The following is a 15996-nucleotide window of genomic DNA, read 5'->3' as shown; positions in this document are numbered from 1 at the left end:
ACAAAGTGAGTAAGAGAGTTCAGATGTTTCTGGCTGGTCATTTCCCAGGGTTAAACGCTGAACTGTTCTATATTAAACCCGCTTGATGGGGGAAAAACACAGGGCACAAAGTTCAGTTCAAATGAGATTTGAAACTCACAGCAAGGCCATGCACTGAGCCAATCTGACCCGGTGGGAACGAAGCAAAAATGGCAGTGTATGAGGATATGCTCGCAAAAACTACTTGAAAGCTATTTAAGTCATTGTGAGAATGCAATGTCAGCTAAAACACATTATGTCAAAGTTTTTTTTGTATGCATATTCTTTGAATAATTCATGTTAATTATTAATTTATATTTTTTGTCCCAGTGCTGGTCTAAACCAACACCACCATTACTTAATCCATCATCTTTATACAATAAAGTGTGAAATACATGATGTCCAGACACTAAGAACCAGCTCTAGCATGTTTGACCATTCACAGTCAAACAGGAAGCGGGTCGAACAGGAATGTTGTGTTCCTGTAGCTGGTCCAGCCGCGAACGAATATTCTAAACATATATGGGCAAATGACTTTCAGCTTAAGTACTTTAAACTTGACTAAAAACAACCACATGAGGCTGGCATTATAGCTTACTTCATCTGGTGTATTACAGGATAAAATGGATAGATAACAAGCAGATATCCTGATGGGTTTACGGTCTGAGTAACTTTAATCTTAGGGTGTGATATGATTTCTTATAAGATTTGAGAAGATTTTTGTAAAAAGCACACACACATGGGACATGCCTCCAAGGACACAACTCAAGGAAGTGGTTAGGAAACACTAGTCTGAAAAGTCAAGAAGCAATGAGTTTCAAACCTATTCATTTATTTGTATGTGTACATCACTCTTCAATATTTGTTCTTACTTTCTGTGGTTTCTCACTTAATTTTGGACACTGTGTAAAGCACTCCTCACACAAAAAGCATAGATTAACTGGATGGCTAATTTCCCTCAAAGATTACTTTCCAATTTCTGTTGGAAATAAATAATTCAATTAATTTTATTTTGATTTATATAGCACTTTTATAATGGTCATTGTTGCAAAGCAGCTTTTGTTGTTTTTCATTTAAAACATGATTAAACACACCAATACGAAAACTGTCATTTTAAATAAAACAAGAGTGAAGACAAAGCAAAATGAGATTTGATGATATTTATTTCTAATACAAATAAACATTTACAAAAAGCATTTGACATCTTTTATCTCTTATTGTTCTGAATCTCTGTACAGTAAATCTCCAATGAGCTTCCGAACGGCTTCTGCGTCACTTGTGTCTGTAAGATTCGGGAAACAAAACATGCACATTACACAAATACAGACATACAGTGTGCATATTAAATGTTTTGCTTAGAGGTTTTTTAATTATGCATATTTGGGTAAATTTGTATTTAAGCACAAATATTTTTTTCCATTCATAAAAAAATATCATTTTCATCCAGCTTCAATAACATGGACATAATGGAACCAAATTAAGTTTATTTCACTTCTGTGTCAAAACATTATGCAAAAAAGGGTGAATACTTATGCCCACAATGCCTGTTGATCTGTTTTTGATCTACAAATGCTATGCAAATTCCGATCAAATCACGCATTTAAGAGTTGATGTCTTATAACCAAACATTTTTTTTCCCATCAAGAAAAATTTCAATTCAATTTTATTTGATTTGGGGTTTTAACAGGACTTTTAACAATGGATGGTTTCACAAAGCAGCATTACAGTCATATTTACCACTGATAAAGTTTACATCTGTAATTTATCTCTGCACACTGTACTGTGCAAAAGTCCTTAGCTACCCCTCATTTCTTCCTATTAAATTTACACTTAAAATATATATACTTTCCTATACTAGGAAGCCTGAAGAACTATTCGGTACAAAAGTACAAGAAAGTCTGGCTCTTTGGAGGCAAAGAGAAAACTGTGCACAACAATGGTTTAAAAGTTTAACTGTGTAACCAGTACGTTTGGTATAGTTTTAAAATGATGTCATTTTTATTGAGGTTATCACATGCTCCCTGATGGAGACTTAAGTGGTCATAAAAATTACAGTCCTAAAGCTGTCTTCACGGTTTCAAACTGTATCTTGAGGCTGTCCATACAGAGCCTCATCACAGCGATCGGGTTTCAAGTGATAAGAAGTGACCTCTTGACGTTGGACTGGGAGCAGCCTGACCGGTCACAAAAAACCTGCTTCAGGTCTGATTCAACTTTAATTATAGACCTAGTTGTTTTAAATAACTAACATTTCAAGTGACCAATCATGCAGACTAAAAACCAGAAGTACTGAATCATAAAGATATAAATGTTGACATCAGTTAGATTGATTGTTTTTTTCTTTTTTAATGTGGTTAGGCTTCTGTGACAGTATTTTAAGAAGCATAGGCTCAGAAAATAATGGTTGTGTGTGCTTCAAGACTGGAAAGGCTTTGGTTGTTTAAAAACAACAACAAGAAAAAACTCATGACACTGATCTTCCAGCTGCTTTATTCAGCAGCATGAAAACAAACAACCCAAAATAAATAAAATTAAATCAAACCCAGCTCTTCTGGTAAGCTGTCTGTATTTGTTGGGGGTGTGTACAGTGTGTGTCTTATGAGATGACCAATCATTACTGCATAAACAAAACTACAACAAAAAGCAGATTGATATGGTTTCCAGAGTGATAAGTTATATCATATAACTATTAAAAAAAAAAAAAAAAAAACGTTATGGTGACTTTAAATAAGACGGTCACTAGTAACTATTAAAAAAAACAAAAACAAATGGTGTTTAAAATGAAACATATTAATATGTTTAAAATTAAACATAAAAACAGTTAATATATAACTATATATATATATAAAAAAAAAACGTTATGGTGACTTTAAATAAGACGGTCACTAGTAACTATTAAAAAAAACAAAAACAAATGGTGTTTAAAATGAAACATATTCCAGCTTCATTCTAGGATTTCTCATACAGCCGTAATAGATTCCCTCATTTTAATGAAACTTCAGAACACTTATAATTTTAAGCTAAGAAGTCTGAATGGTTGAAACAGTTGGCTGAAGAAAAAAAAATCTATTTAAAATCTGAAATCTGTTTGTAATAATGGTTCATTTTGGATCCACTTCCTCTGACTTCAAACCCCTTAACCACTTAATATGACTTAACATAGAGTAAAATAGTATTATGAATGTTTAAGTGTTTTATAAGACACCAAGACATACATAACAATAATGTATTTTTTAGCAGGAGCCATTACAAACTAGCTTTGTGCACTGGCCAATAACACTCCAATTTACAAGATAAAAACTTCACATAATTAGATGATGCTACAAAAATAGTAGAATTTGTTCCGGTTATTTCTTTCAGTGACAGATATACTAGTATACTTGAATATATACCAGCTTTTTTAGTCGCTCTCTTCATTTATTTCTAATCAAACTGGGAACATCTTGTATGTGTGGTTCAGCCTGCCTTAAAAAAGTAATTATTATAAGTTATTACTAAGTTCTGTACCTCCATTAAGAACTCGCTGTGCTTGGCCCCTTTTTAATGCAAAGAAACTTTCTTTTCGCAATGCATAATTTTCGTGTTGTGCAGTGTAGTGTGGTGCAGAAGTGTCTCTCTCTTCTCTCTATATATTCAAAAGTAAAAACCATCTACAGTAGCACAAGCTCACACCGTGCATTGTTCTATACACATGTTCATGATCTCCACAGCGCACACACTTACTGTAGAAACCAATGTGTAGATCAAATGAACATACAGTACACACACACACACACACACACATTCACAAATGCACAGGTTTCCTCACCCACTCCCAGTTTGTGCAGCAGATCTGTGTATTCCGGCCTCTGTTCCAGTACTCTCTGCAGGCTGGTGGGCTCCATGCACTCCAGCTCAACCCTCCAGTACACATAGATCTTCTGACTGAAGCTCACATACACCAGACATGGAATGTTCCTGCCCTGCTTGCACGCATACAGGCCTACAACAGCACACAATCACAGCTGAGATTAAACAAACTAATAGACATGAAGTAAGACAAAGCTTTTACAAAAGATGTAAAACCTTAGGATCTGTTTTCAATTTAATTTCATTGGAGTCTCATCCAATTACATGAAAAAATTTTGCACTTCAGTTAACATGTTTAATATCACACATTTGCCTACATTTAAAGTAAAGGAGGACATTTAAGATATTAAACATTTATTTTAACTATTTCATTGTAGTCTCAGACTTTTGGACTTCACTTTATCTTATATAAATATAAATGATCACAAAATCACAAAACATTATTTCTAGGTTAAAATTAAAGCTACTGTAAGAGTGACTGCTTCCTATTTAAAAAAGAAATCTAACCAGTTTCCTTTCTCTGTGATTGTATTTAATTTAAATGAACACAAAAACTTACAGCATACAAGTGTATTAATGAATCTTGCATTCGCCTACAGTACTTGTCACTTGGTGTGCTTTATATATACTCTAAAAATATATATTATATAACCTTTTTGCACACATTAACTCCTCTTTAACTAACAAAGTACTCAGGATGACAGAAGAGGGAGCTGAGAAAGAGGTCAGGTCTTGAAGTGAAGAAGGAAATTAGGCATTGAGATTTTTGTGATTTAGTGATGACCCACTCCACGTGATCACAATCCTGTCTTACCTTCATGTTCCATTTTAATAAACACAAATTTTCACGGACACATGCATGCATATTTTCGCCCACTGAAATAATAACACTATACCGGCACAAAATGCATTCACGTTCTCGTCAAACTGGAATCGGACCACTGTGCGGTTGTGGTCGATGATGTACGTTTGGCCGTCCCAGGCACACGCCACCACCTCTTCTCTGCCGTCACCCTAAAAGGACACACATACATGGTTATAACAAACTATCACACTGTTTATGGCAGTCAGTTAAAATTTACCATGTATTATTTGCTTGGTGATTTCGTCAGTAGCTGTGTTTACGTGGCCCCAATAGTAATGAAAATGATAGCTCATCTGGAATAAAAATGCATCATGTAAACAACGTAAAAGTCTAATAACAGTCCCGATCTGAAATGACCAAAATGCCAAGAGTGGTATCTAAACCCCTTAATAATTATTATCCAGGTGGGAAACTTAGCTTTCATTCATGATTAAAACATGATTGCCACCAATTGGCTCACATTTCATACATAGTAAAGTATCTAACCAATCAGAGAGGAGACTGAATTCTTGTTACTAACCATAATGCAAAAGGTGGGACTTATCAATACAAAACAAAACTGGGAGAAAAAAACTCTTCTCCTTCTTCTGTTGGCTTTTAGGTAGATGTCAAAAATCTGTGCACACGTTTTTTTTTTTTTTCTAATTAAATGCTTCAAGCATGAAAAACAAAAACACATCTTATCAGATCAGTGTCCCAGTAGATAGCTAACTTGAAATCTCTAATCTGAATATTATTAATTGGATTGAAGAGAATACTGTCCATGTAAATGCAGCTCCTGATAGCACAAACTAGCATTATTATTATTATTATTATTATTATTATTATGCTTTTAATAAGCTGGTATTACTCTGGCCTACTGACCGTGACATCCAGTTTCTGCAGTGCAAAGAGCTGGTGATCCACCTGCACCGACCAAAGAAGCTGCTCCGAGCTGTCCATAAGCTTCAGGGTACCTGCACCAATAAAACAGATGTTACATAACTGGGGAAAAAAACGGAAATACATTAATTCATGACCTGATCTAGACAAATATATTCCACTAAATGTATGCTGTTCATCTGTTCCAGTGTTTTTCCACTCATTTTATGAGAGTCTGGATCTGCAGTGTTAGGATGAAGTCATCCTCAGCCAACTACATAAACATCTGGCTTTTAAAGAGCAGTTTTTATAGTTTTCAGAACAATATAATAACATACTGTATTTTAGGCCACAGATTTGAATATCTGGCCTAAAATTTGGAAGTCTAGATTTCGAGTTCAAATGCTTTTATAACACCTGTTCATAATGTCTATTTTTATTTGTTTCTGTGTGTCATATCTTTTTAAGGTTAGACCCAGAAGATTATCAAATAATTAAATATGGAGGTACAGAATCAGCTGCAGGTTGTGTAACTGTAGCTCACGTTTGCTTACCGTCTAAAGTGCAGAGAGCAAATAAGCCTCCTTTAGAGTCGTCTCCCTTGGACCCTATAACAAACAACCAGGCTCACTGTGTGTCACCTTCAGACATCACACGTTTGAGAATAAAACATTATCATTAATTACACTGCGTGTTAAAGGTGAGCTTTTCATAAATTATACTGTTAAATTGTCTTTGTTATTGTGCTGCCTTCTTTTGATATTATGTAAATCACTTGGACACATTAATTGGTCAAATTTATTAGGAGCACCTTGCACACATGAAAATTCATGTAGTTACCCCTTTAGCCAATCACATGGCAGCAGCACAAGACATAAAATCATACATACAGGTCAAGAGCTTGTTCCTTCTAGTGTAAAAAAAAAAAAAAAACAAGCACTGAGCAGTGGTTCTGTAGGAGGTAATGCCCTGTTGATAAGAGAGATCAGAGGAAAAAGTCCAGACTGGCTTGAGTTCACAGAAAGGCTAGCTCAAGTAATCACTCAACCATGGTGAGCGGAAAAGCACTGACATTTAAGGCGGATGAGTAGGCGGACTTATCGATACAAAACAGAAGAAGCCCACGAGAGGTTCTCTACCTGTCAGGCAAGAATTGGAATTGGACACTATAGTGAAGACAGGCTCAATCAAAACTTACAAGATATGACTGAGAAAAATCTTATGTGTTTGTCTATATCTTTGGTTCCCAACAACCATGAAATGGTCAACGAAACTTTTATTTATTTATTCTAGATTGTGATGATTATAATTAACTGAATCACCCTGAGTAATTGAATGTGTTGTGCTGCTACAAGGTTATTGGCAGAATGGATAATTGCCTATGAGGCGTAGTTATATGGGTAGCTACATATGCGCATTATTTTTTATTAAAATTTTGATTAAAATGTAGAGCGACAGTAGAGGATGTGTGTGGGTGTTGGTACATGCAGTACCTCTACTGATGCTGCCAATCAAATGGGTCGACACGTTCTTGTTATGAATGCGGCCAGTGGTCAGATGAAGAACAACGTCTCTGGAGGACCCTCCTCTGCAGCAGAAACATGTACACTGTCATATGACGTCTTTTCTTGTTTTCTCACAATCCAGTCATGTCATGTACCAACCTGCATAACCAAAACTTAGTACTAAATTCATGACTTCTTTTTTACTAATGGAACTGGCATCACTGCTGAATGACATGCAGGATGGAAGCCATGGCAACTCCAAAGTACTGAACAGTACAGCATTATATGATTATCATTGCAGCATATTATGATATCCATTTATTCCAACATCCAAGGTAACAGTGACACTTTAACAGGCTTTGAAAACTCTAAAACTCTAAAATTATACAAGGACAACATTTTCTTTAAACCATTCAGGCTATGAGTAAACTTTGACCCTGCATTAAAACATAAAGAGTCTCCAATTCTGTGAAAATAATAAAGTTTAAGGTCTCTGGACCCTCAGGCGTCTAAAAAACAATCTTACATTATAAATAATATTTTGAATCTGTGAGCATCTTTAAATGATTAAAAGTGTAATGAATATTTGATCATTCTCATCCACAGAGAGACCATACCCAAATCTCAAATGAGACTCAGCACCAATCACCTTGCAGAAGCAGTTAAACGGCTCTCTCCGGGTGCTGCAGCTGCAGCGCCATCTTGTGTCCAGGAACAGAGCAGAATGGCATAACCACAGCCTGGCTGAGACACCATGAGCTCGGGTCTGCCATCTGCACCCGGATTCACCGACAAACTGTCCACCTAGGGAGAAACGGCACTAGGCCAGTTTATTTTCTGTAATATACATAATGGTATATGTTATAACACGAGTGTGCTAACAGGATTTTACACCAGGACTAGATCTCCAAATTAATAAATCAAGCTTACACTTCATAGATATTATTTATTAAATCCCATGTGTTTGGTTTATACAGTCATGTGTTAAAGTTAGTAACCCCCCTCTTTTAGTCCTGTGTGAGGTAGTATTTGCCTAATAATGAAACTTGCTACAATTAGTATAATTGTATACAATATATATAAGTAGAATTAAAAGAGAGGATACTAACTTTTACACATGACTGTAGGTGTGTAGACTTTATATTCATCAGTTGATTAAATAGTCTCACCTGAGCTGCAGGAGTGTGTGAATGTGTGTACCTGCCCATCCAAGAGCCACTTCTTTAACAAAACCAGCTGACCAGCAGTCAGGTCAGTCGCATCAGATGGCTCTTCCCATCGGAAAGCTCGTACCACACGGTCAGTGTAGCCTACAACAAGCTCGCTGCGGCCATCACCGTCTAACACACACACACAACAAACAATTATAACAACTAAACAATAACTTAACAATTTTGTAACAAGACCACATTTTGCCACTTATTCATTTACTGATCTGAATTTTTTAAAGCACGTACAGAGTATGTTAAAAAGTTACACACCTCTGATATAACTGCAGGTTTTTGTAATGTAAAAAAAAAAAAAAAAAAAACAAGATAAAGCACGCCAGATCCTTCCCTGTCTATAATGTGACCTAGCAACCAACAAAATTCTTAGTGAAAAACAAAATAAAATGTTTGAGGACTAAATTGAATGAAGGGACACCCCTTAATTAATATTTTTAAAACACCTTTTGCTTATAATACAGCACTCTTTATTTTTCACTGTTTCTTTCAGCAATGTTTCAGATCTATCCAATTGTTAAAAGATCTTTTGCCGCACTCTTCTAGTAATACAAGAAATCCTAGACATTGGATTGAGATCAGGCCCCTGACTGCAATATGCCGAAAATACTGACATCTATCTTTTAAAAGCATTTTTGTTGATGACGTGTATTTGTGCTTTGGCTCAGTAGATAATACTGAGCCATAATTACTCATAATTATTATTATTATTATTGTTACTATTACTATTGTGTAATGATAATAATAACACTCAACACGGGCACAATTACATCAATTAGAGGTTCTGAATGTTGCTTTTGATAATTTTTCTAAAAGCTTTTTAGAAATGTCCATTATTTACTTTTTTATCTACTATTTATCTTTTCAGCATCACATTCAAGCTGATCACACTTTATAATCCCAATAAGCATAGAGCACGAGATATTGGAAACAAGCTTTGTGATGAATAATTTAAAATGCCATGTACAGTGCAGTTGACCTGAGACTGGATAAGTAAGGTGAAAGACAGCTGGCTAGCGCAGTGAAAAAAAGTGTTTCTGCTGTGAGACACCAGCCAGCTGCCTCCCCAAGCTTCTGATTACTGAATAAGAAATCATCCTAATGTTCAGTTATGTAAATTTATGCATTATTGCACCCCCTTACATTACTGTGTATAATCTGCTGTATTGCAGGAAAGAAGGTAAAGCTAGGAAAGGGCAGAGCCTGGTGAGGTCACCTGTTGCTGGAACAGAAGGGAGGGAATGTGTAGAAAGGTAAAAAATATATAAATGTAGTAAAACTCAAATGAGGATGGGTTCCCTGTTGAGTCTGGTTTATCTCAAGGTTTCTTCCTATTACCATCTCAGGGAGTTTTTCCCTTGCCACTATCGCCGTCGTCTTCAGCTTGCTCATCATTTTGATTCAAACACATTTACATTTCATACAAACTTGAATAATTATTTTCATTGTGTAAAGATGCTTTGTGACAATGTCAATTGTTAAAAGCGTTATACAAATAAAATTAAATTGAATTAAAAATTAATTATTGGCTTTTTTCATTACTGTACGTGATATGGATTAATGGTAGATGCAACCTTTTATTGACCTTTGCTGCTTTTTGTTTACTATTTAAAAGTTCGATAACACATCAGCTGGACAGCCTGCTCCAATAATAATAACAGTTCAAAAATTTACAAAAATGCCAATATGCCCCATGGAGTCCCAGGAGATTATCTTGCTCCTGTCTGGTTCTGCTGTGGGTTGGCTCTTCCAGAACGAGGTTGTTCTAAAACATTTCTACAAAACTACACAAATTTTTTTTTTAAACAAAAGAAACAAGTTTCTATCACAACCACAATTTCTATCACAACCACAATTTTTATTACAACCACAATAATTGTGGAGCTGGTGTTCCACAATTATAACTGGATAAAAAACAAGAATGAGACGAAAATGCTGCAGACAAGAGCGATAAAAGGTGTGTGTGTTGTTTTACTCACCAATGTCACTAATCAGCATGACTTTAGTGTTGGCAGGGATGTGCTGGGTAAAACTTGGCTTCTGGTCATCTCCAAATAACCACTCGGGCTGGCTGGAGGATTCAGCTTTGGCTACATCAGAGGCGATGTCAAACAGATGGAACCAGCCTTCAGCACCTACAGCCACTACCAGGTTCTATACAGACCCAGACACACAGTTAAACGCAGCATGGCATAGCTTAAAAATTAACTAAACACTTATGTCAATGTAAGGAGTGAATCATACAAAGCCTCACTTTGCCTTTGTTACAGAGGTCTCCTACTCCCACGCAGGTCAGCTAGCAACATAACACAACTGTAAAGGTACTTCACCAATACATTTTTGATGTTATTGTGAGTCTTGTGAGTAAGTGAATAGATCAAAATGATCAATTTACCTTACCATTCCTACACATGATCTAGTGAGCCAGGGCTTGGAGTCATCATTCTTATAGATGTACAACTTCCCACTCGTGTCGCCGACCACAAGCTCATTCAACTGAAAGAAAAGTGTGTGTGATTTTGTTTATTTACACTGTAATATATAAAATACTATATATATATATATATATACAGTGGTGTGAAAAACTATTTGCCCCCTTCCTGATTTCTTATTCTTTTGCATGTTTGTCACACAAAATGTTTCTGATCATCAAACACATTTAACTATTAGTCAAAGATAACACAAGTAAACACAAAAAATGCAGTTTTTAAATGATGGTTTTTATTATTTAGGGAGAAAAAAATTCCAAACCTACATGGCGCTGTGTGAAAAAGTAATTGCCCCCTGAACCTAATAACTGGTTGGGCCACCCTTAGCAGCAATAACTGCAATCAAGCGTTTGCGATAACTTGCAACGAGTCTTTTACAGCGCTCTGGAGGAATTTTGGCCCACTCATCTTTGCAGAATTGTTGTAATTCAGCTTTATTTGAGGGTTTTCTAGCATGAACCGCCTTTTTATGGTCATGCCACAACATCTCAATAGGATACAGGTCAGGACTTTGACTAGGCCACTCCAAAGTCTTCATTTTGTTTTTCTTCAGCCATTCAGAGGTGGATTTGCTGGTGTGTTTTGGGTCATTGTCCTGCTGCAGCACCCAAGATTGCTTCAGCTTGAGTTGACAAACAGATGGCCGGACATTCTCCTTCAGGATTTTTTGGTAGACAGTAGAATTCATGGTTCCATCCATCACAGCAAGCCTTCCAAGTCTTGAAGCAGCAAAACAACCCCAGACCATCACACTACCACCACCATATTTCACTGTTGGTATGATGTTCTTTTTCTGGAATGCTGTGTTACTTTTACGCCAGATGTAACGGGACACGCACCTTCCAAAAAGTTCAACTTTTGTCTCGTCGGTTCACAAGGTATTTTCCCAAAAGTCTTGGCAATCATTGAGATGTTTTTTAGCAAAATTGAGACGAGCCTTAATGTTTTCCTTAAAAGTGGTTTGCGGCTTGGAAATCTGCCATGCAGGCCATTTTTGCCCAGTCTCTTTCTTATGGTGGAGTCATGAACACTGACCTTAATTAAGGCAAGTGAGGCCTGCAGTTCTTTGGATGTTGTCCTGGGGTCTTTTGTGGCCTCTCGGATGAGTTGTCTCTGCGCTCTTGGGGTAATTTTGGTCCGCGGGCCACTCCTGGGAAGGTTCACCATGGTTCCATGTTTTTGCCATTTGTGGATAATGGCTCTCACTGTGGTTCGCTGGAGTCCCAAAGCTTTAGAAATGGCTTTATGACCTTTACCAGACTGATAGATCTCAATTACTTTTGTTCTCATTTGTTCCTGAATTTCTTTGGATCTTGGCATGATGTCTAGCTTTTGAGGTGCTTTTGGTCTACTTCTCTGTGTCAGGTAGCTCCTATTTAAGTGATTTCTTGATTGAAATAGGTGTGGCAGTAATCAGGCCTGGGGGTGACTACAGAAATTGAACTCAGGTGTGATAAACCACAGTTAAGTTATTTTTTAACAAGGGGGGCAATCACTTTTTCACACAGGGCCATGTAGATTTGGGTTTTTTTTTCTTTCTTAATAACTTAAACCATCATTTAAAAACTGCATTTTGTGTTTACTTGTGTTTTCTTTGACTAATAGTTAAATGTGTTTGATGATCAGAAACATTTTGTGTGACAAACATGCAAAAGAATAAGAAATCAGGAAGGGGGCAAATAGTTTTTCACACCACTGTATATATATATATATATATATATATATATATATATATATATATATATATCCATTAAAAGCGCTATACAAATAACATTTTATTGAATTGAAGTGTACTGAAGTATAATTACAAGCATTTTATAAGTGTCAAAGAGCTCTTATTGACAATTACATAAATTTTATGCAGTCAATATTTGCGGTGTTGACCCTTCTCTATTTGCAATTCATCTGGCATGCTGTCAATTACTTCTGGGCGTCAACTAACTTGGAGTCAGCCTTTGTGAGGTTTCCTTTGCCCACCTGCCTCTTGAGCGTTGACCACAAGTTTTCAATGGGAGGTTCCTGGCCATGAACCCCAAATTTTGATGGTTTGTTCCTAGAGCCACATAGTTATCACTTTTGCCATATGGCAAGTTGCTCCATTATGCTGGAAAAGGCATTGTTCATCACCGAACTGTTCTTAGATGGTTGGGAGAAGTTGCTTTAGAATAATGTTTTTGCACCATTCTTATTCATGGCAGTGTTCTTAGGCAAAATTATTAGTGAGCCCACTCTCTTGACTAAGAAGCAAGAGACTACACATGACTAGTTTCAGGATGTTTTAGTGTTGGCATTTAGTGTAGCATCTCTTTTGTGGACAAGCTTTTTTCCCGGATGATCCAAACCTTAGGAATGGGGATTTATCAGACAAAAAAAAGTGGTTTACCCTCTCCTCACCAATCCCTCTACCCTTTTGCAGAATATCAGTATGGCCCTGATGTTTTTCCTGGGGAGAGAGGTGGCCTCTTTATTGTCCTTCTTGACACCAGGCCATCCTCCAAAAGTCTTCGCCTCACATCTGCCTGCTGCCATTACTGACTAAGCACTACACTGGTGGTTCCCCAATCCTGCAGCTAAATCTGGACTTTCTTGGGACTCTCGTTGAGTTTTTGACTATCCGATAAATTATTGATTTAGGTGCAATCTTAGTAACAGCAATATCCTTGCCTGTGATTCTATTTTTGTGCAAAGCAATAATGACTGCACTGATGACTTTCCTTGCAGGAGACCATGGTTAACAGAGGAAGAACAATGATTTTAAGCACCATCGTACTTTCACCACCAGCCTTTCCTTCATCAACACTCTCATCTGTGGTGACGAGAGAACATAATGTCAGCTGGACCTTTTGTGGCAGAGCTGAAATGCATTTTTTGTTTGTTTGTTTGTTTGGGGGGGGGGGGGTGTTTTGGGGTTGTAATGTTCAATTAATTCCAATTCATCATCACCCATCAAAACATTCTGGTGTATATGCAAATTGCAATAATAAAAAACTGAGGCAGCAGACTTTGTGCGAAATTAATATTTGTATAAAAATGATGTGTATATAACAGTTCATTTTGTGGTGAAAATAATCTTGTGCTTTCTGTTATGATCAATTATTCTATTTTAATTATCTAGTCCAATAGTAAGTATGCTAATACTTATGATCTAGGTATGATCTAGGATTGAGCAGCTCTCTCTGCAGCTGGAGATCTAGGATTGAGCAGCTCTCTCTGCACCTGGATTCTCAACTTCCTGTCTGACAGACGCCAGATGGTCAGACTGGGCAGTATCACCTCATCCTCCGTCATAATGAACACTGGTGTTCCACAGGGGTGTGTACTCAGCCCTCTACTGTACTTACTCTACACATACGGCCACTAGCAGCTCCAACATCGTTGTAAAGTTTGCGGACGACACAACAGTGGTGGGTCTTATCCCCTACGGTTGATAGTGATAGAGTTGATAGTGGACTTCCGGAGGTGTAGAGGTGCACATTCCCCCATCATCATCAACGGCGCTGCTGTGGAGAGAGTGAGCAGTTTCCGTTTCCTGGGTGTTCACATAGCAGAGGATCTCACATGGTCAGTTCATACTGACAAAACAGTGAAGAAGGCGCAGCAGCGACTCTTCTTTCTCAGGAGACTGAAGAGATTTGGCATGAGCCCCCGCATACTCAGGACCTTCTACCGCTGTGCCATCGAGAGCATCCTCACTGGATCCATCACGACCTGGTACGGCAACAGCACCGCCTACAACCGCAAAGCTCTGCAGAGAGTGGTGCGATGTTCCGAAAGGATAACAGGAGGTATGGAAGCATCCGGTCCAGAACCAGCAGGCTGAGGCACAGATTCTATCATCAGGCCATCAGACGGCTGAACACTGACCAATAGGTCTCCACAGACACTACACTGTCACTTTCACACTGTCACTTTATAGTCACTAAGCCACTTTATGCACTCATTACTGCACATAATTGCATTTTGCACAACATTCATTGCGGACATTCCTTATACATTTATACAAAAGTAGACACACTCTCACAATCGTGTGTGTGTATGGGTATATACATATATGCATATGTGTGTATGTGTAGATATATATATATATATATATATATATATATATATAGATGTGTGTATATGTAAGTATTTTCTGTATGTGTATATATGTATACTTGTACTAACTTTTTTTTCCAATAATACTTGCACAATATTTATACTACTGTATTATCCATATGTATATTTATTTTTATAATTGTACACCACTATTGCTTGTGTAGCTAACCCATAAGAATTCCACTCACATGTACGGTACCAGTGTACCAGTAACGTGATGTGACAATAAAAGCGACTTGACTTGACTTAATATGCAAGTTAGTTAATGACATCTGGCGACTTTCGCCTGTACAGACTTCCCCCTGAAACCAGGAGGAGCTGGGTGAACTTACACAGTCGTTATCTGCGTCTCCGAGACAGATGGCGTGAGGGAAGAGCGAGCCTGTGAAGTCCAAACACACCCGCTGTACAAAACTCAGGGAGCGCATCTCCTCTCGCTGCACTGCTTACACACCTACAGACTGTGTGTGTGTGTGTGTGTGTGTGTGGAAGCAGAGAGGTGTGTGTGTGTGTGTGTGTGTGTGCGTGTGGAAGCATAGAGGTGTGTATTACCGGCACACAACTTCCCGGTTAAAGGAAAGCATAACCATATTAGAAAATTTCACTTAACACAGTTGATACTCTGGTAGCTTAGTCATAGGTCTGTCCCAACATCAACACGACACACGTGACCATAACAACCAGGAAGTACTAAAACCGAATGTTACATTTCAAAATAAAAGCCCGGAAATAGACTTTAATAACTGAATTTTTTAAGCTTTGATTATAATATTTAGTTTGTTAAAAAAAAAAATACAGTGTGTGTGTGTGTGTGTGTGTGTGTGTGCCCTGCAATGTTCTCCCCGTGCTTGGTGGGTTTCCTCAAGGTACTCTCACAGTCAAAAGACATGCAGATTAGGCTAAATTGGGTTCCCAAATTGCTCGTAGTGTGTGTGTGTGTGTGTGCCCTGCAATGGTTTGGCACCCTGTTCAGGGTGTACCCCACTTTGTGCCCTACTCTCCTGGGAAAGGTCCCAGGCCCCCTGCCACCCTGTACAGGATAAAGCGGTATAGACGATAAATTAATGCATTAACTGTAAATTTTATTATTT

At 37.5% G+C, this 15996-nt stretch overlaps 1 protein-coding gene across 2 annotated transcripts; it reads right to left on the bottom strand.

Moving 5' to 3' along the window:
* Window positions 1-1166: 1166 nt before the first annotated feature.
* itfg2 (integrin alpha FG-GAP repeat containing 2) lies at window positions 1167-15412 on the bottom strand. 2 transcript variants are annotated; one of them, XM_053510656.1, is made up of 12 exons: window positions 15238-15412; window positions 10722-10817; window positions 10576-10617; window positions 10301-10475; window positions 8299-8438; window positions 7748-7902; window positions 7087-7181; window positions 6148-6201; window positions 5597-5688; window positions 4764-4881; window positions 3827-4000; window positions 1167-1300 (listed from the first exon to the last, which is right to left on the bottom strand). In XM_053510656.1, the coding sequence occupies exons 1-12, from the start codon at window positions 15331-15333 to the stop codon at window positions 1233-1235; spliced, it is 1305 nt and encodes a 434-aa protein (XP_053366631.1). In that variant the 5' UTR covers window positions 15334-15412; the 3' UTR covers window positions 1167-1232. The 2 variants fall into 2 exon arrangements, with proteins under 2 accessions (XP_053366631.1, XP_053366632.1); XM_053510657.1 differs by having other exon boundaries at window positions 10717-10817; window positions 15238-15377.
* Window positions 15413-15996: the final 584 nt, after the last annotated feature.

The sequence above is a fragment of the Clarias gariepinus genome, chromosome 2 (genome assembly GCF_024256425.1).
Source record: "Clarias gariepinus isolate MV-2021 ecotype Netherlands chromosome 2, CGAR_prim_01v2, whole genome shotgun sequence".
In the NCBI taxonomy this organism is placed as follows: Eukaryota; Metazoa; Chordata; class Actinopteri; order Siluriformes; family Clariidae; genus Clarias; species Clarias gariepinus.
The sequence above is the reverse complement of the archived record's forward strand: the minus strand, read 5'-3'. Positions and strand labels throughout refer to the sequence as shown.